Genomic DNA, 26,924 nt, shown 5'->3' with positions numbered 1-26,924 from the left:
CAATACAGTAGACGTTCGGTCGGTGCAAACGGTTTAACTGCAATGCTTTTTAACTGCAAGTCCGGTAAGTGCAACAAATTTGCAGTATCGCACCGGAAAATGTCAGAATGGTGCGCCATGTTAGCCCAAATGAACAATCGGATGAACAATCCGCCATGTTAGCCCAAATGAACAATCGAATCCGTGAAGGGCTCTGATGTGCTGCTGAGGGAAAGTGAAGCCAAGAGGAAAAGTGATCGGAAATGCAAAAATATACAGAAAAAGACAATTTCGCGTGCTGTTCGGGACGACCACGCAAGAAAGGACGTTGCATGTTGTTCGGGACGACCATGCATTGAAAAAATTTTATTTCAGAAAAAGACAAGTTCGCGTGCTGATCGGGACGACCACGCAAGAAAGGACGTTGCATGTTGTTCGGGACGACCATGCATTGAAGAAATTTTGTTTCAGAGAAAGACAAGTTCGCGTGCTGATCAGGACAACCACGCTTTACAGGATGCTGCATGTTGTTCGGGACGACCATGCATTTTATAAATTCTATCTCAGATGAAGATGTACTCGCGTGTTGAGTGGGGCAACAACGCATGAAAAAACGTTGCATGTTGTTCGGAATGACCATGCATTAAAGGAATTCTGTTTCAGAGGAAGACAAATTCGCGTGCTGTTCGGGAGGACTACGCATGGAAGCGCGCTACATGTTGTTCGTAACGACAATGCATTTATGAGATTTTGTTTCAGAGGAAGACGACCTCGCTTTACAGGATGCTGCATGTTATTCGGGACGAACATGCATTTCAGGAATTTTACCTCAGATGAATGTTTATTCGCGTGTTGATCTGAATACCTGCGCATGTAAGGATGTTATATGTTGGCGAATTTTCATATTGAATGTTCCACACATGAGAGGGAGTTTAATGCTGTTGGAGAAGACTACATACATACAGACCAGATTGCTGTATCCGTATACACGTGTTGTTTGGCAGCATTCGCTCTTAACATTCGTTGACATTCAACAAAAATGAATAACCAGTTTTTTTTAAATGAAGTATTATTTTCATTCAACTGATCAATCTTCAAACAGTCAAATTTTACACAGAAAAAACTTATTTCACGTGGTAGAGACAGAAAAGATCATTACCACGCAAAAGGAATTAGAGGCCACAACGACATGGAAATCTTCAGGACTCATGCCGCAGGGCTAACACGTTCGCGAATAGTCATGGGTTAAAGACTGCCTCAGAAAGTATGGACGCACCTAGTCTTCAGTTGACTGGGCCTAATCGATGGTTCTTGTTTCGGATTTCTTTTTGGCTGTTTCTGCTTACTATAGGATCGAAAATTCAAACGTTCTTTGCCACGATGTACATCGGAATTCGAAATGGTAACTTTTTTGGTCATGTTCTGCTCTGTGTAACTTAGAAGGTTTTTTCTTGTGCTCAAATATCTTCATCATTTGTTTTTCCAAACGGTGGTTAGCAGGACCTTTATTTTTTACCCAATTTTTGCCTATGCTTAAGCGTGTTATCCCTACCGTGTTTTCTGATTGCTACTTGCACGGTTTTCTCACTTACTCCCACCATATTTTGCTCATTTCCTTAGTGATCTTTCAAGCCCTGTTCATCGTTTGTGCACATTTTTTCGATGATGTTGCACTGAAAGCTCATGTATTTTGAAACAAACTGTTGGAATAGCAAAAACTGCTTTACAAATGCTGACAAAATAGGTTGACCAACAGGATGTAGCTTTTAAAAAGAACTTGTCATCAATAGTTTTGAAATGCAAGTATTTTCTTTATGCGTCCATACTTTCTGGACCGGTCTTTAAAATATTTGAAGATTTTTATAATATAAAAGATACCATGCACGTGCACGTTTCAGACTTTTTTTTCAGGTAAAGGAACGTTATGTCGGCAGTCGTAGTTGTCAAAAAACAAAAAACAAAATGCGTTAATAAATAGGGAATGTACCGCAGCATGATTCAATTTACACCGTTTTGATTTAAATCACGTTGGATGCAGTGTAAGACTAGCCCATTTTCGTGAGACACATTCACAAATTAGTTGTGGGCTGATGCTGAAACGAGAACAAAAAGTTAAATATACGCTGAATTCAGCGCAATTTGCTACATCCCCATAAAATTGTATCACACATCCATAATTTCTCGAAGCTCATATTCCTTTATTACGGATAATAATGGCACCAACTTATGAAAAATGAAGCAGTATTGTATGTTGCTTTCATAAAAAAACGCGCTGCCAACTTCCAGTCGGCATTTCTGAATCATCGCAACGAATCAAGCACCACCTCTGCTGCTGTTTGTGTTAGTGAGATCGGAGAAACGTCAGACTCCCGCCTGCTGATTGGCTGCGACGACTCTGGCGACGGTTGCCACTCGCGACGGATTCAAATCGTCGCGTTCGATAAGGGGGAAAATCGTCAATATCTCTGGAAGGAAGCAGTACTTCCTATTTCAGGTTTAAACAGGAGAATGGTTATTTTTATGAGTAAGGCACAAGATTTTTTTTTTCATTTTTTTTATTTGAGTAGAAGGGGGATGTGTGGTATTAGTTGGCTTATATCCCATTTCCCCTTAAGTGTGTAAAGTGCTTGAGTTCTACCCCCCAACTGACAGATGGATGAACGGGCATTCATCCATCCATCCAGCGCGCCGGTCGTCATGAGGCAGCAGCATCGTGTCGCGTCCTCTTGCATAGATAGCCCATCGGACGACATGGACGCATCGAGCAATCCGCGGCGCCGGGTGGTTCTCACTTGCGAGTTATATTTTAGCTTCCACAATAGTCAATATCACCGCCAACCTAGGATACGAAAGCTCCCACTGACATCGGGTTACTTGTTAGAAAATCTTACCGCATTTGGTGCTCCCGCATTTGATATTTGCATTTTGAATGCACACAGCAATACCATTACTCTGTGCCAATACATCTAAATTCTTTATGGAATGTGTTTTCAGATGACAGAAAGATTTAAAATTTCTCAAAAGGAATTATGATACTGATTTATAATAGCATATTTTATGTATCTACTATATACAAATGTCAAACTTTTCTAAACCTATACTCTCCCCCAAATGTTGGACGTAATTTGTGAACGTTTCCTAAGTGTGGAAAATATGGTAACCTAACTAACATTTTCAGCGCTATAAGCTTCAGTCATTTGTTTTCTGTTGTGTAACAATCGGATTGAAGCAGTCAACGCTGAATAAAAGGGAAGCTTATCAAATATAAACCATAAACTAATACACGGCTGCTAAACAAGCACCATACAACTACCAAACTCGGTTTTCTGATATCAATCACTTTTTTTTTGTCTGTATTAACGAGATTTTTAACCCTAGGCTATTTCATCTCGGGACCCACGCTTTACTTCCCTTCCGAAGGAAGAACCCACATTTTGTGAGTATGTCGGGAGTGGGATTCGATCCCAGGTCCTCGGAGTGATAGTCTTGTGTTCTAACCACCACACCAGGTCCGCTCCACCATATCAATCACTTGTCACTGGGGCTGCCTTTACTGCACTCTATTCCAACTCCGGGAGATTTCCCGGAAGATGTAAAAACTTGAACAAATCGAATAGGAGTCCCCACTAGCAAAACATATGCTACAATACATTACGATTCGTAATACTGACATATCCACAAACTAGCAGCGCTTTGAAGGCCGTTATGCGATTTCATTACAGCTAGAAGTTGTAATAAAGATTGTTGGTATACCAACACGGCTTGTCAGATGTATACATTAATGCCAAAACAAACTTTAAGCGGGATACATAGCTACTACACAAATACTTTACGACTATCCAACTATCCTCTGTGTTGTGAAATTATTTGGGTTACTTTTATTGCACTTTTATCAAGCTCTGGAAGATTTGCCGGAAGATGTGCAAATCGAATAAATCCTAACCAATAGAACAGTTTTTTATACAGAACGTTTTGTAATGTTGTCAAATACACTAAATAGCAGCGCTTCGTAGCTGTATAAAGAACATTCTTTCAGCTAGAAGCTGTGACGAAGAATCTGTTGGCGCAACTACACAGCTTGTTCGATATAAACATTATGGCGATCGACGTTTCACAAGCTTTTACAGCAAGACGAAGTTGCGTAAGGTTTCTTGTGCCACAATTATAAGCCTTTTCTGGAGTAAAACAAAACGTGCTATTTTCTATGTTACTAATATATAGCAGTGTGGCAGCGAGGATATCATCGGGACCAGTGGATACGGAGATCGGGAGTTCGATTCCAAGTAGCGGCAGGTACTTTCATTATTCAATTTTAAAAGCGACAGTTCCAGTTCCACATGTATTGCGTCACGGTATCCATAACCTAAGTATATTTAATCGATTAATTTGGGGATGTCGTATAACTATTATTTAACACCTATGAAATGGCTGAAAAAGCACCTTCTCAAGATGTTATATGTCCTCACCCTCCCCTGCCGTCAGATTTTTTAAAAATTCGAACCAACTCAAAGATTATCAACAATTCAGAGCTCCAGAAAAAATTCTCAGGAAATATACTATTCTAATAATTAAGGTATTTATCATTAATTATCAAATCTTTTTTACTCGAAAACCACAAGAAATTTCGCCAAATATTTCTTCAAGAGAATCATTTCAATCTTATCATAGAATTTTAAAAAATAACAAGCTTGGTTAAGTGTCTAAATTTTATGAGTCCATCCAAAGATTCCAACAATAATTCGTCCAGAATTTACTTCAGACACGGATTCCTGCATATTTTTTTATTTCTAGATATTCCTACAGAAATTCTTCCAGAAATTTGTTAAAGCTTTTTTGGGATTTTCTAAGGAATTCCTCATGGGATGGCTTCCGGGATTCCTTATGGGATTCCCCAGTAAATTTCATCTGTGTTCTTCTCAGGGACAACTCCTCCAGGGATTATTTTAAAAATTCCTCCAATGATTCTTCCTGGAACTTTTTTTTAGAATTCCTTCTGAAGTTCTTCTTGGAATTCTTTCAGGAACTCCTCCAGGAATTAATCGAGTACTTCCTCCAGGATATGTTTAGAGATTCCCTTAGGAATTCCCCTTGGTACTGCGTCCGGGATTCCTTCTGGGGTATCTTCAGGAATTCCTACCGGAACTGCTATAGGGATTTCTCATGGAGTTCCTCCACGAACTGCTCTTAGGATTCCTTCTGGATTTCCCTAAGAATTTTATCTGTGATTTCTTCAGGAATTCTTCCTGGGACTCCTCCAGAGATTCACCCGAAAATTTCTTCTGTGGTTCTTTCAGGAACAACTCCAGGGAAATTTCTCCAAGGATTCCCCCAGGAACTGTTTTTAGCATTCCTTCAGGAGTTTCACTTGGAATTGCTTCCAGGATTCCTCCTGGGGTTTTTTCAAGAATTCCTGCAGGGATTCCTTCAGAAGCTGCAGCAGAGATTCCTCAAGGAGTTCTTCCACTCACCCTTCTTAGAATTCCTTTAGAATTTCTCCAAGAATTACATGTGTGATTTCTTCAGGAATTCTTCCTGGGATTCCTACAGAAAATCCTCCAGGAATTCATCTAGAGATTTCTCTAGGAGTTTCTACAAAGATTTCTCCGGGAATCCCTGCAGGCATTCCGCTTGCATACCTCCAGGGATTATTCCTAAAATTTCGCCAGGACTTCACTCGGGAATTCCTTTTTTGATTCTTTCTGGAACAATTTATTTTAAAATTCCTCCAAAGATTCCCTCTGGATTTCTTCTTAGGATTCCTTCAGGAATTCTTCTTTGTATTCTCCGAGAAACTCCTCCAGGGATTTATTTAGTACATCCTCCACAAACTGTTTGAATACATCTGCGATTTTTCCGTGAATTACTCCTGGTATTCCCCTACGAGTTTCTTAGGAGATTCCTCCAGAAAAATTTCTCTAAAAATTACCCCAGGAATTACTCTAGATATTCCATCAAAAATTCCTCTAGAGATTTCTCCAGGAGTTCCTCTGGTGTTTTCCTCAGGAATTCCTGCAGGCATTCCTCTAGGGTGTCCTCTAGGCATCCCTCCGAGAATTCCTACAGGAATTTCTCCAAGAATTCCTACAGGGATTCTTCCTTGGAATCTTGCAGAGATTTCTCCATGAATTCTTCCAGCAATTCCTGCAGGTATTCCTCCAGGTGTTCCTCCAGGGATTGCTTCAGGAACTCCTCCTAGAATTGCTCCGGAAAATCCACAGGAACTCATTCAAGAATTCTTCAAGGGATTCCCCCAAGGATTTTTCCAGAGACTCCTACAGAATTCCTCCAATGATTTCTCAAGGAATTACTTCACCAGGAACTCCTAGGCATTCTTTTAGGAATTCTTCCAGTGATTCCACCTTGGATGCTTGCCGAGATTTCTCCAGGAATTCTTTCAGAGATTCCTCCTGCTATTTCTTCATATATTCATCCAGGAATTTCTCCTGGGTCTCCTCGAGGAATTCCTCCAGAAATAACTTCAGGAATTTCTTCAGGGATATCTCCAAGAATTTCACCAGGAATTAATCAGGGAATTCCTTCATAAATTTTGTTAGCAATTCATCCAGGAATTTCCTCAGGAAATCCTTCATGGATTCCTTCGGAAATTCGTCCAGGATTTTCTCTAGGAATACCATCTAATTTTTTTCCAGGGATTCCTTCAGGAATTCTTCCAGAATTTCCTTCAGGAATTGCTGCAGGGATTCCTGCAGCAATTTCACCAGGAATTCCGCTGAGAATTCCTCCAGGAACCCCTTCAGGGATTTTTCCAGGGATTTCTCCACGAATTTTTCCAGGGATTCTTTCAGTAATTGCTTCGACGATTATTCCAGGAATTCCTCCAGAAATTCCTCAAGAAATTCCTCCAGGAATTCTCAAGGGATTGCTTCAGAAATTTCTCCTAGAGGTACTCTAGAGAAGCCTCCAGAAATTCATCCATTATTTTTATAAATTTCTCTAGAGATTCCTCCAGGAATTCCTTCAGGGATTTTTCCAGCAATTCACACAGGAATACATCCAGGCATTCCTCCAGAATTTCATCTAGGAATTACTCCACGAACTCCTCCATGAATTTCTCCGGGAATTGATCCAAGAAATTTTGTCATCAACTTTTCCAGAAATTTCTTCAGAAATTACTCCAAGGATTCTTTCATGAAATCCTCTAGGGCTTGCTGCAGAAATCGTTCCAGGAATATCTTCAGGATTTTTTTTTAGGGATTCCTCCAGGAATTCATCCAAGAATTCTTACAAAGATTCCTCCAGGAATTGCTTCAGGGATTTCTCCACATTTTTTTTTCAACGGTTTCCCCACGGATTCCTTCAGGAAATCCTTCTCCAGAAATATTGAAATAATAAAACTATAAATAGAAACATAAATCTCCTACAATTCTTCTACAGATTCCTCCAGACATTTATCCAGTAATTCTTTCAAGAATTTCCCCAGAGATTCATCTAGGAATGCCTCCAACAATTCCCACAGAAATAACTCTCCTCCTGGATTTTTCCATTAATTTCTTCAGGAACTCCTCCAGGAATTACCCTAGAAATTTCTTCAAGAATCCCACTATAGGAATTTTCCTGGAATTTCTCCTGAACATCTGTCAGAAATTATGTCAGCAATTTCTCCAAGAATTTCTCCAGGAAATCCTCTAAGGATTTCTTCAGAGATTTTTTGCAGAAATTCCTCCAAGCATTCCTCCAGGGATTGCTTCAGGGATATCCTCTAGAGATTTTTCTATGAATTTCTCCAGGGATTTTAAAAGAGATTCCTCCAGAAAATCCTCCGAAGATTCCTCCAAGGATTATTTCAGGAAATCCTCCTGGAACTACTCAAGGGTTTTTTTTTATAAATTTCTCCAGGAATTCCTCCCAGAATTCCTCTTGAGATTTTTTCAGAGATTGCTTCAAAAACTTATCCAAGATTTCCTTCAGGAAATTCTCCAAGAATTCCTGCTGGTTCTCATCCAAGGATTGCTCTAGCAATTCTTCCAGGGATTACACCAGAAATTTGTTCAGAATTTCCTCCAGGCATTCCTTCATGATTCTCTCTAGAGATTATTTCATGAATTGCTTCAAGGATTCCTCTTGGAATTCCTTTAGGAATTTCTCTAAGAATTCCTCCAAGGATGTCTTCAAAAATTTCTCTGAGATTTCCTCTAGATATTCCTCAAGGAATTTATTCTGAAATTTTTCTAGGGATTGCGTCCTGATTTTTTTTAGAGATTTCTCCAGGAATTTCTCCCAGAGTTCCTCTGAAGATTTTTCTAGGACTTCTTCCAGGGATTGCTCCTCGAATTTATCCGAGGATTTCTCCAGGAAATTCTCCAGGAATTCCTGCTGGGTTTCATCCAAGAATTTACCTAGGAATTCCTTCAGATATACTTTCAGGAATTCCTCCGGGAATTTCCCTAGGTAATGCACCAAAAATTTTTCTAGCAGTTCCTTAAATTCCTCCAGACATTTCTTTTTGAATAAGTTCCAGGACCTTCTCAAAAATTCCATTATTTGAGGGTTCTCCGAAAATAACTACAGCAAGATTCTTCAAGAATTCCTCTAAGCATTTCTTCCAGGCATTCTCACAAGAATAATTCGAGGGTTTCCTCCAGTGTTACCTTCAAGCCTTTTGAGAATACTTTCAAAAATTCTTCCAAGGATCCTCCTAGGAAAACGTCAATTGACATTTCTATGGGATTATGCTCTGAGATGAGTGTATACAATACAGTATATGAGTATATAAAACAATCTTTAGGGAGATTTCGACAAGGATTACTGGAACAATTCAACACCAGGTTTATTCTTAGAGGAATAGAGGTCCAAGGCATTCCAAGATTGCCAATAGGCATAGACAAACTGGATGATTAATCACTGAAAGACCCCCCCCCCCCAAGCTTCCGCGCCCGAGCAGAAGGCAATAACAACAGCCTAAGGAGCTGTGTTATTTGGGTAAAATAACTGAATAATAGAATCGATGATTTTCATGTTATTAACATAATATATTATGTTATAAACTTGTCTGTCTGTAAAAAATATCGCCGTGGAATTTTACTAATTTATGTGGGTTGATCTTTTCGGTGACACTTTTTGTCACCGAATAGAGCCAACCCACATAATTAAAATTGTTGTTACTGATGATAATTCAAATGTAAAATTTCTAAATTCACGGACGTGTCGTAAAGCTGGGTAGTAAAACGATTAGCATTTAGGTTTACTTTAAAAGCTTCAGAGACAAACCAGCCAAGGGCTGAAAGTCTCTTTAATAAAGACAAATCAATCAATCAATTAAAAGCTTCAATATCTTAAACATACCAACAATTTACAAAGCATCCTAGGAATACCAAAACATAGGGCCGTTAATTCAGTTTAACTCTCCTTTTACCATGCAACATTTTCAAATTCACCGACTAGATACCAACATATTTATAACGTGTTTAAAAACAAAAAAAACGGTGCCAAACACTTAGAATAGAATGTTTATGTAATCAACGCTCACGGCTTTCCACATTTTTATTTATATTCGAGTAGCAGGTAGAACTATGAAATATCAATTAGATTATCAAACTACGGTAATTGACATTCCTCTCAATGAAATGATGCCAAATGTGGAGCGGACCTGGTGTGATGGTAAGAACACTTGACTATCACGCCGAGGACCTGGGATCGAATCCCACTCCCGACAAACTCACAAAATGTGAGTTCTTCCTTCGGAAGGGAAGTAAAGCATGGGTCCCGAGATGAACTAGCCTAGAGCTAAAAATCTCGATAATACAGATAAAAAAAAAATGTTGCCAAATTTTCAGAGAAGTTGCTTGAATATTTATTGACTAGATCGCATTATGGGATGAGGAAAAAATAATTGGGGTTTGGGACCCTAGAAACTCTAATGCGTATATTAATTGAACACCCCAAGTCCTCAATTCAAACTTCGGTCTTGAACTGTCAAGTCCCGTTCCAAGATTTTTCGAAAATTCTTTCACTATGACACTTCAAGGGTTCCAAAACTCTGTTCTTTTTTTTCTCATTTCATAATACGAAGTTTTTTTTTTATTTTGTTGAGCAGTGTTATTATTTGTTTAAGATATGAAGAGCACTGTATTATAATATTCCCATATATGAACTAATTCATTGAAAATATAGGAAAATCTACAAACAGTAAAAACTTTGGTTTACCTCGATAAAAGATTTTTAAATTTTCGGAGAAGATACTAGAATAGTATATCTTTCGAAAGCCGGGTGCCGGGGTTTGGGGTACATTTTTATGTGTTAATTGTGGTATCAGGCACACCGTGGGTGCATATTTACTCATAAATCTACAAATCCTATAGAAATGGCTCAAAATCTTCAAATCCCAAAAACTTTAGTTTCCCTCGACGAAACATTTTCATATTTTCATAGGAGATACTAGAATAGTATATCTTTCGAATGCCGAGTGCCACTTGGGTGGACATTTTTATTTGTTAATAACGGTTTTTGGCACACCGTGATATACATTCAATTTGAGTTGACGTTTCAAAAAAGCAGCGCAGCCATTTTTTTGGTTAGAAAACGATTTATAATGAAATGTTGTTCCACAAATGTTGGCTCTGGAGGGTTTATTTTTCTTTTATTTCCTTATTAGTTTTTCTATCCCAGTCTACTTAGAAACTTGGCTTTTGACCCTAATTCGACATTTTCCACAAAAACGCAAAATTTAGGCAAAAAAGTGTTCATCTCAGAATTTAGCAGAATTAGGTGTTAAAAAATTAAAAAATGGGGCGATCTTCAGACGTTCTAATGCAGAAAAGTGTTCAAAATGAATTCTTGAATACCTTGCGGCCTGCGGGCTCGTTGCCAAATTTAATGTTGGCCCGTATAGGCACTAAGGCTGAAGACCGCTGCTCCAGACCTTCGAAGTATTCCAAAAATGGAACAAAACAAATGGACAGGTAATTCTTATCGAATTGTTGCTTTGATTTCAAAACTTGTTACTATTGTGCTATTGTTGATAAGTTGATCAATAGTACATCAATAATAAAACTTGTAGTTCAACAAAATATGTTATTGAAATGTACATTAGTGAATGTATATCAATAGCGTGATTATAACAAAATGAGATTGTCCAACAAAATGTGTTATTGAAAAGCTATGCCTTGATAATTAAATAATAACAAAACAAGATATAAAAACAGGTTATGTGATTTTGTAGTTATTAATTTGATATTTTCCTCTGCTCGAGCGGTGGTCGATCGAGTAGTTCACGCTGATGCTGGACTGTATGACGACCGTGCTAACAGGGCGAAGGCCGGTTGTAATGGCAGGTGACTTCAATGACTGGGCCGAGAGATGGGAAAGCCGTTTTACGATCCAGTGGGGTCAGATCCGGCTAGAGACACTGGTCATACCAGATGTCGACCTGGCTAATGTCGGTACCAAGACCACCTTTAGTCACAACGATGAGGAGTCGATTATTGACCTTTTGCAGTCCTGGCCTATCAAGTAATTCGAACTGGAGAGTAGACGATCAGATTCACAGCGATTACCTGGCGGTTCACTACAGTATCGACTACAACAACAGCAGGCAGCGGATAGAGGGAGAGGCGGCTAGGCCAAGACCAAGCCTTCACAGGTGGAAGACATCATACTTCGATTAAGGGGTATTTAGGGAAGCGCTCCGCCTACTTGGTTTAGACGGCGACGAGCTGGTAGAGGTGCCCTTGCGTGCGTGCGATGCGACCATGCCTAGACCCATGCAACCATGTGAACCTAGAAATGGGTGGCCACCGGCTTGCTGGTGGATTCAAGCGATTGTGGACCTACGCCGCGCATGCCTTCGAGCTAGGCGGCGGATGCAGCGAGCACGAACTGAGGAATGGCAAAACGAACGGTGGGTTGTGTTCGCCGCTGCAAATGCCGCGCTGGAGACCGAGATAAGGGCAAGCAAAAACGCCTGCTTCGAGAGTCCCTGTCAGAGTACCAATGCGAATCCGTGGAGTGATGCCTACAGGATCGTGATGGCCAAGACGAGAGGTGTAATGGATTCTACAGAGCAATCTCCACAGATGTTGGAGGGGATCATTCAGGGGTATTCTTCCGCACCATGATCCTAGTCCATGACCTGCTTCCGGAGGACAGCCAGACAATGGAGGTGGCGATGATAAGGAGGTCACCGGGAACTCGCAAAGTCCCTTAGCGTAGGTAAGGCCCCAGGTCCAGACGGAGTTTCGAACCTGGCCTTAAAACTAACTTTAGACTGGCCCAAATACAAAAATGTCGAAAAACTCCACGGAACACCCTCCAGAATCGTGCCTTTGGGTGAGAAGAACAGCCTGTGAAAATTTCAGCTCAATCGGTTAAAATCTGAGCTGGCGCAAAAGAGTTGAAGGTTTATATGGGATTTACAGTCCAAATACATGGGAAATTAGATGACCTCCAGTCTCCCATCCAGCACGCTGGATTGACAAGTTTGATTTAGCTTAGAATTGGAAAAATAGCAGCTGACACCCTAAGGAACAACTTTGTAGAAGACCATATCATGATAAAACTTAATTTAGTTGCAGTGTCAGCCAATGAAAGCAGGATGAGGACATCTGCCCCCGTTTACTCTTGGTTGTTACATGCAGCATGTGTTTGCCATTCGAAACTGGCGCGCTACATCATAGGCAGCCATGTTGTCCTTCATTTCAAATGCTAACGCACGTGGACAGGTATCGAGATAATGAAGAATTACATAGCTGCCTATGATGAAGCGCGCAAGTGTCGAGCGGTAAACACGTGCACACATATAACAACCAAGAGTAAACGGGGGCAGATGTCCTCATCCTGCTTTTGAAAACCGCAATTTGATTAAGTTTTATCATGATATGTTCTTCCACAAAGTTGTTCCTTAGGATATCAACTACTATTTTTTTCAATTTCGAGCCAAATCGAACTCGTCATACCGACGTTCTCAATGAGGGACTGGAGGTCACCCTATTTCCCATATAGTTGGACTGTAAATCCCATACAAACCTTCAACTCATTTGCGCCAGCTCAGTTTTTAACCGATTGAGCTGAAATTTTCACAGACTGTTCTTCTCATTCAAAGGCACGATTCTGGAGGGTGCCCCGTGAATTTCGACAACTTTTTTTTCTCACCATACAAATGTGGGCCGGTCTACTAACTATTGCAGAGGCGCCCGAGATGTCAGATCTGCCATGCAGAAATGCATGGACGAGGGAGTTTTCCTAGAAGTTTGTAAGAGGCAGAGCCAGCCTCTATTGCCAAAGGTGTGGAAACCACCCGGAGACCCGTCGGTATATAAACAAATATGCTTGATCGGCACGGCGGGGAGGGTGCTCGAAAAGATCATTCTCAAAAGACTGTTGAGGCTCACCGAGGGTGTAAATAGTCTCTTGAGCAACCAGTTCGGCTTCCGGAAGGGGAGGTCGACCGTAGATGCTATCCTGTCGATTACAAAAACCGTTGAGATAGCGCTCCAGCGTAAGAGGAGGGGAATTCGCTACTGTGCAGTAGTGGCTCTGGACCGCGGCCACTTAATCGCTGTAAGGGTCGATCTCGACGGCAGGGCACCGGTGCAGCCGCTATGCAAGAGATGGTCCAAAGGTTCGAAGTCGGCTTCGTAGGTCATACGAGTCAGTGTCCTGCGGACGAAATTGACCCTTACAACGATTAAGCGGCCGCGAGGAGAACATCATGGTAGCGTTGCTGTCGTGGCGTCGGTCTACTGGGGTATTACTGGGGTGGAGCTGAGCCCACGGTTGGAAAGGGGTCCCCGGTAAAGGCCTAGCTGATAGGGCCTGAAGGGTAGTGATCAGTGCTGAAAATTTCATTTCGTCATATTAAAATTCAACCACCTACAGCTTACTTTAGAAGCTGAACCTGAGAATATGGTATATGAAAAACTTGTGCGGCTAGACCAGTTCTGCAAGAAAGTCACGGAAAAACCGTCATTTTTCGAATATTTAAGGTGAATGTCACGGACTACCTTTGAAAAATGCCAAATGATATTCACCGTGAATACCATGGTCTACAAGAAAAAAAAATCTGGAAACGGTATGTTTGCATCTACCGTATTTTTACGTCCTTTTTTTATTACAACCATTAATAATTGAAAAGGTATGAGTGTATTGAATTTATACAGTTAAAAATTTACGGAAATGCAGCTTTGAATATGAATTTGTGGAGCGATCCCGCTGCATTCTAAAACCGATTGCAAAAATCCACGTAAGACCATGGCATTAAAAGAAAAACAGACAGCAACCAACTGCATAACCATTTTTCTGGTTACCAGCTCAAAACCAGCGCATAAAATTGCACTCGATTTGCTCGGAAAAGGTAAACAAATTAATGACAAAACAAGTCTCGATCACGCAACCAACTAACCAACCAACCACACCAACCGAACCGAACCAATCAATGCACGCACCCGTAAGTGCAGTGAAATAGTAGGTACCGGTATCATTAAGTGGATTGATTTATGCCCGGTTCCCAGCTGCTGGCAGTGCCGTCGATCGGGTTGACAACGATCAAACCGTGCAAAACAGCAGCGTGGCGTGGCGTGACGATCGCGGAGATAAACTCTGGCACTACACTGCTGCACTGCTGCACACACTCGAACTCTTGGAAAACCGAAAGTGAGACATTTGGCGCCACTTGACGCACGTACAGTCAGGTCTTTTTTTACGCGGTTTTCATTTACGCGGCCGCGTAAATGAAAACTCCATACAAAAAAAAATTTCATCGTCTTATTTTTGCATGATTCGTCGAGAAATGGTGAGACTTTTTTTACGCGGTTTTTTGAATTTTGAACTGAGTTTTATTTTTACGCGGTACGTATCCGCCGCGTAAAAAAAAACCTGACTGTATTCAATTAATTGTGCCCCATCCACCATCCACCACTACCATTCGCTGGTGGTAAACGGTCTGAGTCCGTTTAGTGCAGGGCGCGGTGTCACCACCATAACCATAGCAGAGCGGAAACCGGTTGTACCATGATCATAATTACGAAATGGATCGTAATCCGGTTAGGATCGAATCGAAACCGTTTCCTGGTTGTTTACTAGTTGATTGGATGGACTGATCATCACCAGAGGAGGATTTCATCAGCTGGTTCTCCTTCGGAGATGGCGGCGCTTGTCGTCAAGCCGGAGTGTTTTGAGGAACGTTTCTTTGTTTTTCAATTTGTTCCACTTGATACCACATCCTGCATGAACCTAGTTTTGCCCAGTAGGATAGATGAGGTATTTTGGACAGGCTAAGTGTTAGCACGCATATGGACGATGCGGTAAACGCTTTGGTATTCATCAGGGGCTGTTCATAAACCACGTAGACCAAATTTTGGTCATCTCAGACCCCCCCTCCCCTCCCGTAGACTTTCGTCCATACAAAAATTTTGAAATTTGTATGGAGCGTAGACTTTGGCCAGACACCCCCCCCCCCCCCGCTCCACCCAAAAGGTCTACGTGGTTTATGAATGGTCCCTCAACACCATGCCGAGTTCAATTCTAGTCTAGTTTAGTATCTTTGGGTAAAGGAATGGGCCTTTTCATTTGACGTCTTAAATCAGCTGATTTTTCGGGCCTTTGACAGTTCTCCTATGAAAATGACAGTTTAGCGTTTGCGCCTTTGTTCGGCGGTTGTAAACAGTGGCATACACAAACCTGTCAGCTGAAAAGGCCTATTGCTTATATTTATTTGGACATAAGCTAGTATGACACTCTTTGACCAATGCCAAATATTTGACCACTTTTGACAGTTAAATTTTGACCAAGGTGTAACTGGCAAACAAAAATATTTGTCACTCTCGAAAAACGAATAGGGACAAACAGAGCCAAAAAAACCTGCGAAAATGTATGTGTCAAAAGTGGTCAAATATTGGGCGTATGGGCAAAGAGTGTAATAGCACCCACACGCATAGAAATCCGTTCCAGAAATCGTCCACAATCAGTCACGATATCTGGAACAAGCTAGATTTTCATTTACGATTATACACCATGAATCAAAATCACAATAACGTGAACTTTGTTCCACAGTGCAAACGTAACGCCTGCTATCTCTTTACAAAAATGGGAACTTAGTTCACGGCGAGAGAAACTTTCTTCACGGAAACAGGAACCCAAATCACGGTACCTGGAACTTAGTTCATGGTCTGCAATCCGCTCTGCAGAAAGAAACAGAGTACGCAAAGACGTGAAACTCGATCCAGATATGGGAACGGGAACGTTGTTCACGGCTCCTTTCTTATTTTATAGACAATCACGGTAATCAAAATTTCACTACTTTTCAATCTTGAATTCACTTTTCACTTACAATTAAAGAAAACTCACGATTTTCAAAGATAATGCTGACTATTTACCTGCATTATTTGCTCCATCCAATGCATGACGAAACAGCAGCGGAGCACCGCGGAGAACTTGTTTTATACCTACTTGTGTGCTTGCTCGTTGGTTTCTGCGGAAGTAATCTGATTCGGAACAACCAAATAGCACCTTTTAACACATCACTTACAATCTAATACGATTATTTTTCACAAAACAGGAACATTTATAACGAAACTAATGTTCGCCGTTCGGGCACTAAAAATAAAAGGGACTTGTGTTTACTACCGTGAGCGCGAGCGTTCTCAATAATGACAGCGCGCGTGAATGAAATTCGCATTTTTGGGAACATAATCCTGAATGCGAGTTCTGTGTTTCTCGATAACGTGATTTGAGATCCTGCTTTTGGCTGCGTTACTAAATGAACAGAAGAACTGAGAGGGTTTGAACTGTGTTCCTAATTTTGAGATAAGTTGTCGCGAAAGCTGGTTACTTCAGTCACGTTTATGGGAACTATATCACGATTGTGATCGACCTATCCGTTCCGTTATCCATGATTGTTTGTTCAGGAATATAGGAACGGATTTTTTAGCGTGCATAGACTTTCTGCCTAACGATATTCGAATGCAAAATGTGTCATTGGCGTGTACTCGCCATCAGTGCAAGGATAACCTATGGCTGCATTGTGTCATATCGAAAGTGAATGGTCTATCTGGTGGTTTGTTGTAGCAGGGTAAGCTAAATTCACTGGAGACCTATGGAATACAACATGATGGTAGTTACCTCGTGACAATTGCCTGAGCACCAGACGAAGCTCACTCATTAAGCTTCTTTAGGCTACCCCTCGAAATTCTCAAGTATATGTCATGATCGAATATAAAAGGAAACGATAAGGAACGAACTCACCTATTCATCAGGTTTTCTGTGTTTGCCTTTGGGTGCTGCATTCAATAGGATTTTGCTGGTGGCAAGGTGCGTACTTTGATTGATTCGGTTCGGTTGGTGTGGTTGATAAGTTGGTTGCGTGATCAAGACTTGTTTAAAACAAGTTGTTTTGTCATGAATTTGTTTACCTTTTCCGAGCAAATCAAGTGCAATTTTATTCATTTTATGCAGAAAAATGGCTATGTAGTTGGTTGCTGTCTGTTTTCCTTTTAATGTCGTCGTCTTATGTGGATTTTTGCAGTCCGTTGTAGACTTTCCTAATATCCAGAAAAAAGCCCCCTAAATGCAAACGTACCGTTTTCAGGTGTTTAGCAAAGTTATTGTATTGATCGAAGACTCTCACGTATGGTGTCGAAATTCACGCTTCAGAATTCTGCCTTAAGATGGCAACACTAAACGATTTACTTGTAAATTTTTATTTTCGAGAAGTGTTTTTCACCCGATAAAATTTTAAACTGCATTTGCTATTTATAGAAAAGCAATACAAATCTCTGAAAGAGTGGAATTAAAAGGTATAAACACTTATTCGAAGCACATCTAAAGCTTGAATCCTGAACTATTCAATTAAATTTTCCTAGAATTCTTATAGCGAAAACTTTATATCTCGGTAAACTGGGGTGAACTGGAGTTTTGAGATAAGGGCAAGGGGGCTTTTTTTGATATCAGGGAAGCTAGACGGAGCAGGCTCCAAGGACTTTCAATGGTGTTTTGGATTGCTTCAGAAGAAATAGGGCTTATGGTTCCAAGAAATTTTGAGTGCGCTTCAAAGGCATTCCAGGAGGATTTCAGGGGGCTTCAGAGGGGGTTGGGATTTGTTTAAGAGAGATTAAAGCCCTTTAAGATGCGTTTCAGAGAGATTAAGGGACCTCCAGGGCCTTACCTTGTACCTTCAGAAAAACCTCTGAAAAAACACTTATATCCCCTGAAACGCCCTCTGAAGTTTGAGCGTTTTCTTTTAACAGACATTCAGAGGCTACGTGGTTTATGGACGCAAAGCCCCCCCCCCCTCCCTCCAAACTCCATGGAACCCCTTGAGACCCTATCCAAAGGCACGAACACGTTTAATGTTTCCAGTGAGCTATTAGTAGCACGATACTAGAAAACGGACTAGCATGCAACGCCCAATGGCACAGCCCAAAACTTTTCCTGGCAGCTACAACGAGAGTCGAACCCGCGCACCTCAGCACGATGCGACTAAATGCTTGCTGCTCTGTTCTTCAGGAAGAGCGGCTCCCACCAGCGCCTGATTCCCATATTAGGGGCGGCTGATCAACGTCCGAGTGCCAGGGAAGGCCTCTAAACTCAACTGTGTACTATGGTCCTCAGGAAAGTAGAAGGTTGGTGTCAGGCTCTACGAGCCAGCCGTAACAAACTTATTGTAACGGAAAACATAATAATACGAACTGAGACCAACGGCAACGACCCCAGCGAACAAAAAGGACTTGCGATTGGAAACTCGTTTGGTGGAACTGCCGATTTTTCAACTTCATTGGAAGCACCCGCATACTCGTCGATCTACTGAAGGACCGCGGGTTCGGCATCGTAGCGCTGCAGGAGTGTGTGCTGCCCTGCCACGACGTCAAGGTCATAATAGCAGATCTAAACGCCCAAGAGGAGGAATTCAGACCGACAATTGGAAAGATCGGCGCCCACCACCAGACGAACGAAAACGGCCTACGACTCATTAATTTCGCCGCCTCCAAAAATATGGCCATACGTAGCACCTTTTTCCAACACAGCCTCTCTTATCGTTACACCTGGAGATCACCACAGCAGACGGAATCGCAAAACGATCACGTTCTGATTGACGGACGGCACTTGTTGATACCCGGAGCGGACGAAGTTTTCGGACCTCTTTTAGTCAAACCCGTACTTATTTTTCTGGGTTAGCTTTAAGCTGAGATCGTTTTATTTTGTTAATTTTTGTATGTGTTTTACAATATTAGGTTACTTACATTTGATAGTCCTGCATGTACAATTCATCCGTTCTTTGTGTATCAATAGTGTATTCCAATATTTGTTTGTGCTATAGTTTTAAGGTGTTAGAATAACAAATTTATTTAGGAAACAATTTAGATCATAATTTAGAATACTTACAAATTAATTCACCCTAAGTAGATAGTAACAAATTTAGGAATTCAATAAATTTATTTGGAACAAATTAACTAGCTGTTCGTGATTTAGCACTTTTCGTGTTTGCTTTTAATGACAATTAAGAGTGACGTTTCTCCCCATCGTAGCCCCCTATCGTTGTCACCGACAATTATTGTAGCGGGCGGGCGGTACTGAACCGCAGGTACCGAACGCGCTGGTCCGGGTTGCCAACACGCCCCCGCTCGTATTGCTTAAGGTCTCCTCAAGCTATACTTTATCCCTGGCAACATTTAGAACAGCGAGCTTCGTTGCAGGTCTCCGCAAGACTCCTGCTACCGTCTGAACATCTGCAGAACGAACTTGTCCATCCCGTCCCGGATAGACACGTAGAATCTTTCCTCGAGTCCAACTGTTTCGAATCCCGTCGTTCACAACGATGACCAGATCTCCAACGTTGATCGGCGTAACCTCGCCGAACCATTTCGGTTGTCGGGCTATAACGGGCAAGTATTCCCGAATCCATCGGGTCCAAAATCGGTCCAGCATGATTTGGATATGCTTCCAGTTCGTCCGTAATGCTGCGCCTTCTTCCGTGGGTCGTACTGCTGGCTGCACTACTCCGTTCGAGCTCAGTAGCAGGAAGTGGTTTGGCGTCAAAGCCTCGCTCTCCTGACTGTCAATAGGCAGATAGGTCAAGGGACGCGAGTTGACGATTGATTCCACTTCCACTATTGCGGTAACCAACGTCTCCTCATCCGGATTCTTCGGCAATGCCATGTTGGATAAGCCTGCTTTAACGGAACGCACCAGTCTTTCCAATATTCCACCCATATGGGGGGCGTATGGTGGATTAAACTTCCATTGCGTGTTTGCATTGGTGAAAGTCTGCGCTAGATGACGGTTTGTGGTGGTCATCTGCATCTTCAACTCTGCATTCGCTCCCTGGAAGTTGGTGCCTTGATCTGAGTAGATCTCTTGCGGCGCGCCTCGACGAGAGATGAACCTACGTATGGCCATTTTACAAGATTCCGTCGACAACGAGTATGCGACTTCTAGGTGGACTGCTCGGGTGCCCAAACAGGAAAACAGAGCAACCCATCTTTTAGCGCTACCACGTCCAAACCGTACGGTAATGGGTCCAAAATAGTCCAGGCCAGTGAAGGAAAAGGCTCTTACATATGGTGTAATGCGAGCATCCGGTAGAGGTGCCATGGGTGGCACCTTTGGCTTGGACTTGTACACCTTGCACCAGCTACAGCTTCTTGCGACCTTTTTGACAGCTGTCCGTAGCTCAGAGACGTGGAATCTCTGCCGTACCTCGTTTACAATGGTTTCGTTGTTGGCGTGTCCATATTTCCTGTGAAACCAGTTGAGCACCAGATGTGTAACGTAATGGTCCTTGGGTAAGATGGCTGGAAATTTGGCCTCGTACGGAACACATTCAGCATAACCAATACGAGATCCCATGCGGATTACTCCATCAGGATCTAAAAATGGTGATAGCTTGAAGAGGCAACTGCTTCTGTCCACTAGCTGACGTTCTTCTGCTTGAACTTGCTGATTCCTTTGAAGAACCCGATACTCCTCAGCATATCTGCCCATCTGGATCAGCCTAACCATGACCGACTCAGCATACCTCCTTGATTCGCTACTTGGATTGTTCGTTCTAGTTTCCGTTTTCCTCTTGCCGAACCGTAGGACGACCGCCAACGTACCAGTAAGCTTCTCCCACCTCGAAAACCGTGTGAAGTCGATGACCTGCTCCGCTGGAACCACCTGGTGCATCGCAACTATCTTCAACTCCTCCGCTGTAGTTTGTTCAATCACTTCATCCGGCCAGTCGCATTCGGGCTTGTACAGGAACTCGGGAGCTTTATACCATCTACTTCCTTGATCAAAACAGGGACCGTTCCCCCATTTAGTTGCTTCGTCGGCCACATTCATCCTTGACGGCACTTTTCTCCAGTCTGTAACCTCTGTTTCATCCAAGATCTCAGTTACGCGGAACGCTACGTACTGACGATATTTTCGAGGGTCGGATCGGATCCAATTTAGCACCGTTGATGAATCGCTCCACATGACCTTGCGCGTTATCTGCAACGTGTGACTTGACGAGATGGACTTCATGAGCCGTGTTCCTATCACTGCCGCTTGGAGTTCTAACCTGGGGATTGACAGCAGCTTCATCGGCGCCACCTTGGTTTTGGCAGAGACGAGACTGCAACGTACTACTCCATTATCTACGATCCGGAAATAGGCTACGGCAGCATAAGCCGCACTGCTTGCGTCTACAAATACATGTAGTTGCATCGATTCGTATGCTCCCAGACTGTATCCCGGAAAGTAACATCTAGGTATTCGCACGCTATCCAGCTTCTCGAGTAGGGAAATGTACTGTTCCCATTTGGGAACTATTTCAGCCGGCAGTTGCTCATCCCAGCCTATACCTGACCTCCACACATCCTGGACAATCGTTTTTCCGTGTACCACGAACGGTGCGACCAATCCCAACGGATCGAACACACTCATAACAAGGCTCAACAGTTGCCGTTTTGTAGGGACTATGAGTCCATCGATTAGGTGTCGTAAGTCCTCGCGCAGCGTCAAAGAGAATACGAACATGTCCTCCTGCGGCCGCCAAACCATTCCCAAAACGCGTTCTACGTTGCTGCCTTTATCCATGGTGAAACTCTTTACCGCCTTCGTGTTTTGCTCTCCAATTCTCTGTAGCACCTCCGGCGAGTTCGACATCCAATGCCGAATCAGGAATCCCGCCTTTTCGTGCACCGCTTTAACCTCCAGCGCCAACTGAACCGCCTCCTGGATCGTGTCGACGCTGTCCAGGTAGTCGTCGACATAATGATTATCTTGAATGGCTTCGGACGCTCTCGGGAACTCGGCGGAATATTCCCCTGCATTCAAATTCTTCACGTATTGTGTCGAACTCGGGGAACAAGTTGCCCCGAATATGGCGACATCCATCACGTACACCTGAATCGACTCGGACGGGTAATCCCTCCACAGGAACCACTGGGCTGAACGGTCTTGTCGGGAAATGAGCACCTGGTGGAACATTTCCATTATATCGCCACTTATAGCGATTTCCCTTTGGCGATAGCGGCTTAAAACTGTCTGCAGCGACGTCATCAGATCTGGCCCTTTTAGAAGGACAGAGTTCAAAGACACTCCCTGGACGGATGCAGCTGCGTCCCACACAACTCTCACCTTGTCCGGCTTCTTCGGATTCACGACAATACCCAACGGAAGAAACCAGGTACGCTTCGGATTCATCTCGGCTATTTCTTGTCCAGTCGCCTTGTGCGCGTATCCTTTGGATACATAATCGGCTATTTGCTGGCGAACATTGGTATACAGATGAGGTGATTTGAGCAAGCGATTTTCCAGGCACTTCAGCCTCCGCTCAGCCATAGGTTTGCTGTTCGGAAACTCTACGTCGTCGAACTTCCACAGAAGACCAGTCTCGAATCTCCCATTTTCAGTCCTTCTTGTGGTTGACTGGAGGATATCTCTCGCTCGTTGATCTTCGGCTGACTCCTTAACTTGGTCAATGGAAACTCCCACACTTTCCATGGAGAAAAAGCTCTTTACTAGCTCGTGCAGATCGTCATCTCTTTTTCGAGTACCAATGTGAAGAACGTGCTGCGATGAAGTATTTGCCGCATCTCCGGAACGCCCGTATATCACCCAGCCGAGTCTGGTTTTCGCCGCTACTGGCTCGTGCTCTCGACCTTCACGCAGCTTTAGAGTGGTCTTCAGCCTTGTATGATCCAGACCGATTAGGATTCCTGGTTTTGCATCCCTGAAGCTTTCAACGGGTAGTCCGTTCAAATATGGATACCTGGCCCTCAGTTCTTCAAAGTCGACGGATTGTTGTGGAAGTTCCAGTCCTCCAACGGTTTGGACTTTCCGCAACGAAAACTGCTTTCCGGATACCGAACCCGAAATATTCATTTGGATTTGCTGGGAGTCTTCTTCTACACGCTTGACGCCGTTGGTCCACTGCATGCACAATGGTGATGTCGGACCTTGCACGCCCAGCTGCTCGGCCAGCGATCTGTCCACCAACGTCGCATCAGATCCACTATCCAAGAATGCGAAGGTTCCGACCGAGCGACCGTTTGCATGAAGCACAACAGGGATTATACGGAAGAGTACACGGTGATGATGTTGGTGCACGGAAATCACCCCAGAAACCGGAGCCGAAGTTGTAGTATTGTCGGCTCTTGGATCTCCCGGGTGTAACAACCTATGGTGCTTTTGTTCACATCCTCCGACTCCGCAGACGGGCGCCTTGCACGGCCATTTTCCATGCGGATACAGACACCGCCTACACAGGTGCTCTTCCTGTGCTACCTTCCACTTATCCTCCAAAGCCTTCGACTTGAACGCACTACAATCCTTCGGCTTGTGTTCGGCTGTTTTGCACACCATGCAAGGACGTTGACTTCCCGGTTGGTTTGGAGCTTCAATCTTCATGGGCAGCTTCTGATCTCGAACTTTAACCGCGTGTACCTCAGAGAGATGTGAGTTCACCACGGCTTTCCCATTCGTCTTCTCGTTTTTGTCGATTACTGGTGTGACGCTACTAGCTGCCGTAACGATAACGTCCATGTAATCTGAAAAGGTTTTCAGATCCACATCTACCATTCGCTGCTTGTGTAACGCCCAGTCGAGCTTAATGTTGGCCGGCAGTTTTTCCACCAGCTCTTCCATCAGGATCGGATTTGCTAGATGCACCTGCTGATTAGTAGCGATTAGGTGAGCGCAAAGGTTCCGAACTGCTAATCCGAAGGTGATGATACTTCCTAATTTCTCCGGTCGCGGTGTTGGCGCTGCACGGACTTCCGCCAGCAGGTTGCTGATTATCGCTTCCGGTCGACCATAAAGAACCTTCAACGTCTTGATGATGTCCGGCACATTTGATGGGTGTAGAAGCAAACTACATACGGCTTTCCTCGCTTCTCCTTTCAAGCAGCGCTGTAGTCTCATCACGTTCTCCGAGTCGTTGTAGGCACAAAGCTGCGTTGACGTCTCATAGCTGCTCCAGAAAACCGGCCATTCTGTCGGATTCCCACCGAAGAAAGGAAGATCCTTGGGGACAACATGGCGGGCTGCCAACTGCTGAGCGTTTGGACCGACCGATGACTGCATTCCACCATACATATCCGGATTTGGCACAGCCGATATAGGGGTTTGGTAACTTGATACACTCACTAATGGGGGACCCAAATATTGTGGTTGAGAAGAAACCCCCCACTGTGGAATGTTTGGAGGTATGTGTACTTGAGACGGTGCGGGGGCCAAACTTCGGGAGACTGAATACATTTGGGGATTTGGGAAATTTTGAGGATTGTTGCTCACTGAACCACCACCCGAATACGGATGCGGTGCCCTTGTTACTGGCCCTAGCCCTAACTGTTGCATCGGTTGTGCAAATGGTGGTTGAGTATATCTTCGATTGGTTGGTTCAACAATTCTTCTCCCGTACAAATCTAAATTGGCAGTACTCACCATAGTTGAACTAGGTATTGCAATTGGATTGTACTGACCAGCGCTAGGATCCTCCGCGATGTACCTTACCGTGTTTGGTCCATTACCCATATATGGATTCGACGCCGGAATCGGAAGTGGCTCCAAATGACCTACGGATGCCGAGACCACCACTGGCTGGCTGATGGCAGATGGAACCGATGGATTCACGGGCAACGGCAATGTCGTCTTCGAACCTGGCATACTCGCAGAAATATTCCTCACCAGGGGCGTCGATTGAAACGATTGTGGTGCTACCGAGCTCGGTACGCTGTTGAATCTTGCTGGATGAACAGTTGTTATCGGCGAGATGACGTTATCGAATGGCCTCGAGAATCCCCCCGGGATGGCAGGTGCCACGGTGTTCGGTGATATGATGTTATCGAATGGTTCCGAACCCACAGCTGCTTGCGCCACTTCACGATTCGATTTTACTTCCCGGCTGGAGACCGTTGTCACTGGAACTGTTCTTGAGCTGCATTGCGTAGTGACTGCTACCCCTGGTTCTGCTGGCGCGATAATATCACCGATCTGCGACGTGGCTCCAGTGGGAACTACGTTCCCAGTATTGGCAGCCACACTCACTTGATGGTTGTCGATCCAACGCTGAACATTGGCGGAAGCTGCGGTGGACTTGTTACCGCTCACCCCACTTGCTCTTGAACTCCGGCCTTCGTCTTCCAGCTGCGCTTGAAGCAGCTTGAACCTTCGATCGAGGAACTCCTCTTCCAAACGTAACCGATCTGCATTTGCCTTCTCTCGTAATTTCTTTTCCTCCTCCAAGCGTTGCATTTCTAGCCGAAGCCGAGCCTCTCGTGTGCTAGCCGTCGTCGACGTCGTTCTTACCGATGAGGCTGACCGGGAAGGGGGCCGACATAGTGCACATTGGTAGCTCCGATCTTCCCCTTCTATACTATCACCAACACCAGCGCAGGTGAAATGGTACCATCGGCTGCAGCCGTCACACTGTACCATCTTCGGCTCTGCGGTGTTTGGCCGGTTACAGGCAATGCACTGAGCGTCAACTGGCGGCTCTGATAGCATCTTACCTGTTTATCGAGGTTATTACGATAAGATATCAAATCTTAAAGTTTGTTGATACCCGGAGCGGACGAAGTTTTCGGACCTCTTTTAGTCAAACCCGTACTTATTTTTCTGGGTTAGCTTTAAGCTGAGATCGTTTTATTTTGTTAATTTTTGTATGTGTTTTACAATATTAGGTTACTTACATTTGATAGTCCTGCATGTACAATTCATCCGTTCTTTGTGTATCAATAGTGTATTCCAATATTTGTTTGTGCTATAGTTTTAAGGTGTTAGAATAACAAATTTATTTAGGAAACAATTTAGATCATAATTTAGAATACTTACAAATTAATTCACCCTAAGTAGATAGTAACAAATTTAGGAATTCAATAAATTTATTTGGAACAAATTAACTAGCTGTTCGTGATTTAGCACTTTTCGTGTTTGCTTTTAATGACAATTAAGAGTGACGTTTCTCCCCATCGTAGCCCCCTATCGTTGTCACCGACAATTATTGTAGCGGGCGGGCGGTACTGAACCGCAGGTACCGAACGCGCTGGTCCGGGTTGCCAACAGCACTTCTCCGACATTATCGACGTCAGGACCTATCGTGGTGACAATATCGGCTGCGATCACTACCTAGTGATGGTCAAACTGCGTCCAAAACCCGCCGTCATCAACAATGTACGGTACCAGCATGGTCGCCACGGTACAACCTAGAGCGACTGAAACAACAGGATGTCGCTACAGCGTACGCGCAGAATCTCGAGGTCGCGTTGCTAAACGAGGACGAATTCTATGAGGCCCCTCTAGAGGACTGCTGGAGTACAGTTAAAGCAGCCATCAACGACGCAGCCGAGAGCACCCCATCGGGAACGTGGAACGGAATCGACGGAATTAATGGTTCGACGAAGAGTGCAGATGCTGAACGGTTTTGGAGGAGAAGAACGCAGCGCAAGCGGTAATACTGCAGCAAAGGACCTGAATCAGCAGACCCGCCTCTTTCGGGAGAAAAAGCGCCACCTGGAAGAAGCGGAGTG

General features: G+C 43.6%; 1 protein-coding gene across 1 annotated transcript; it reads right to left on the bottom strand.

The window, feature by feature from the left end:
• Positions 1-16,088: 16,088 nt before the first annotated feature.
• Positions 16,089-25,902, bottom strand: LOC134291034 (uncharacterized). The gene is made up of 3 exons (XM_062858292.1): positions 24,841-25,902; positions 19,669-24,585; positions 16,089-16,112 (listed from the first exon to the last, which is right to left on the bottom strand). The coding sequence occupies exons 1-3, from the start codon at positions 25,900-25,902 to the stop codon at positions 16,089-16,091; spliced, it is 6,003 nt and encodes a 2,000-aa protein (XP_062714276.1).
• Between the last annotated feature and the right edge of the window lie 1,022 nt (positions 25,903-26,924).

This window comes from Aedes albopictus, chromosome 3, assembly GCF_035046485.1.
Source record: "Aedes albopictus strain Foshan chromosome 3, AalbF5, whole genome shotgun sequence".
NCBI classification, from domain to species: Eukaryota; Metazoa; Arthropoda; class Insecta; order Diptera; family Culicidae; genus Aedes; species Aedes albopictus.
Note: the sequence above shows the minus strand (reverse complement) of the source record. Positions and strands in the feature narration are given on the sequence as shown.

Excerpts from the sequence above, each read along its gene's own strand:
- LOC134291034 (XM_062858292.1), bottom strand. The coding sequence starts at position 25,902 with ATGCTATCAGAGCCGCCAGTTGACGCTCAGTGCATTGCCTGTAACCGG. Across the intron at positions 24,586-24,840 it reads CAATACCTAGTTCAACTATG|TGGGGGGTTTCTTCTCAACC; the intron begins GTGAGTACTGCC and ends AACATTCCACAG. Across the intron at positions 16,113-19,668 it reads ATCCGGGACGGGATGGACAA|AGCGGATTGCAGACCATGAA; the intron begins GTTCGTTCTGCA and ends TTCTTTCTGCAG.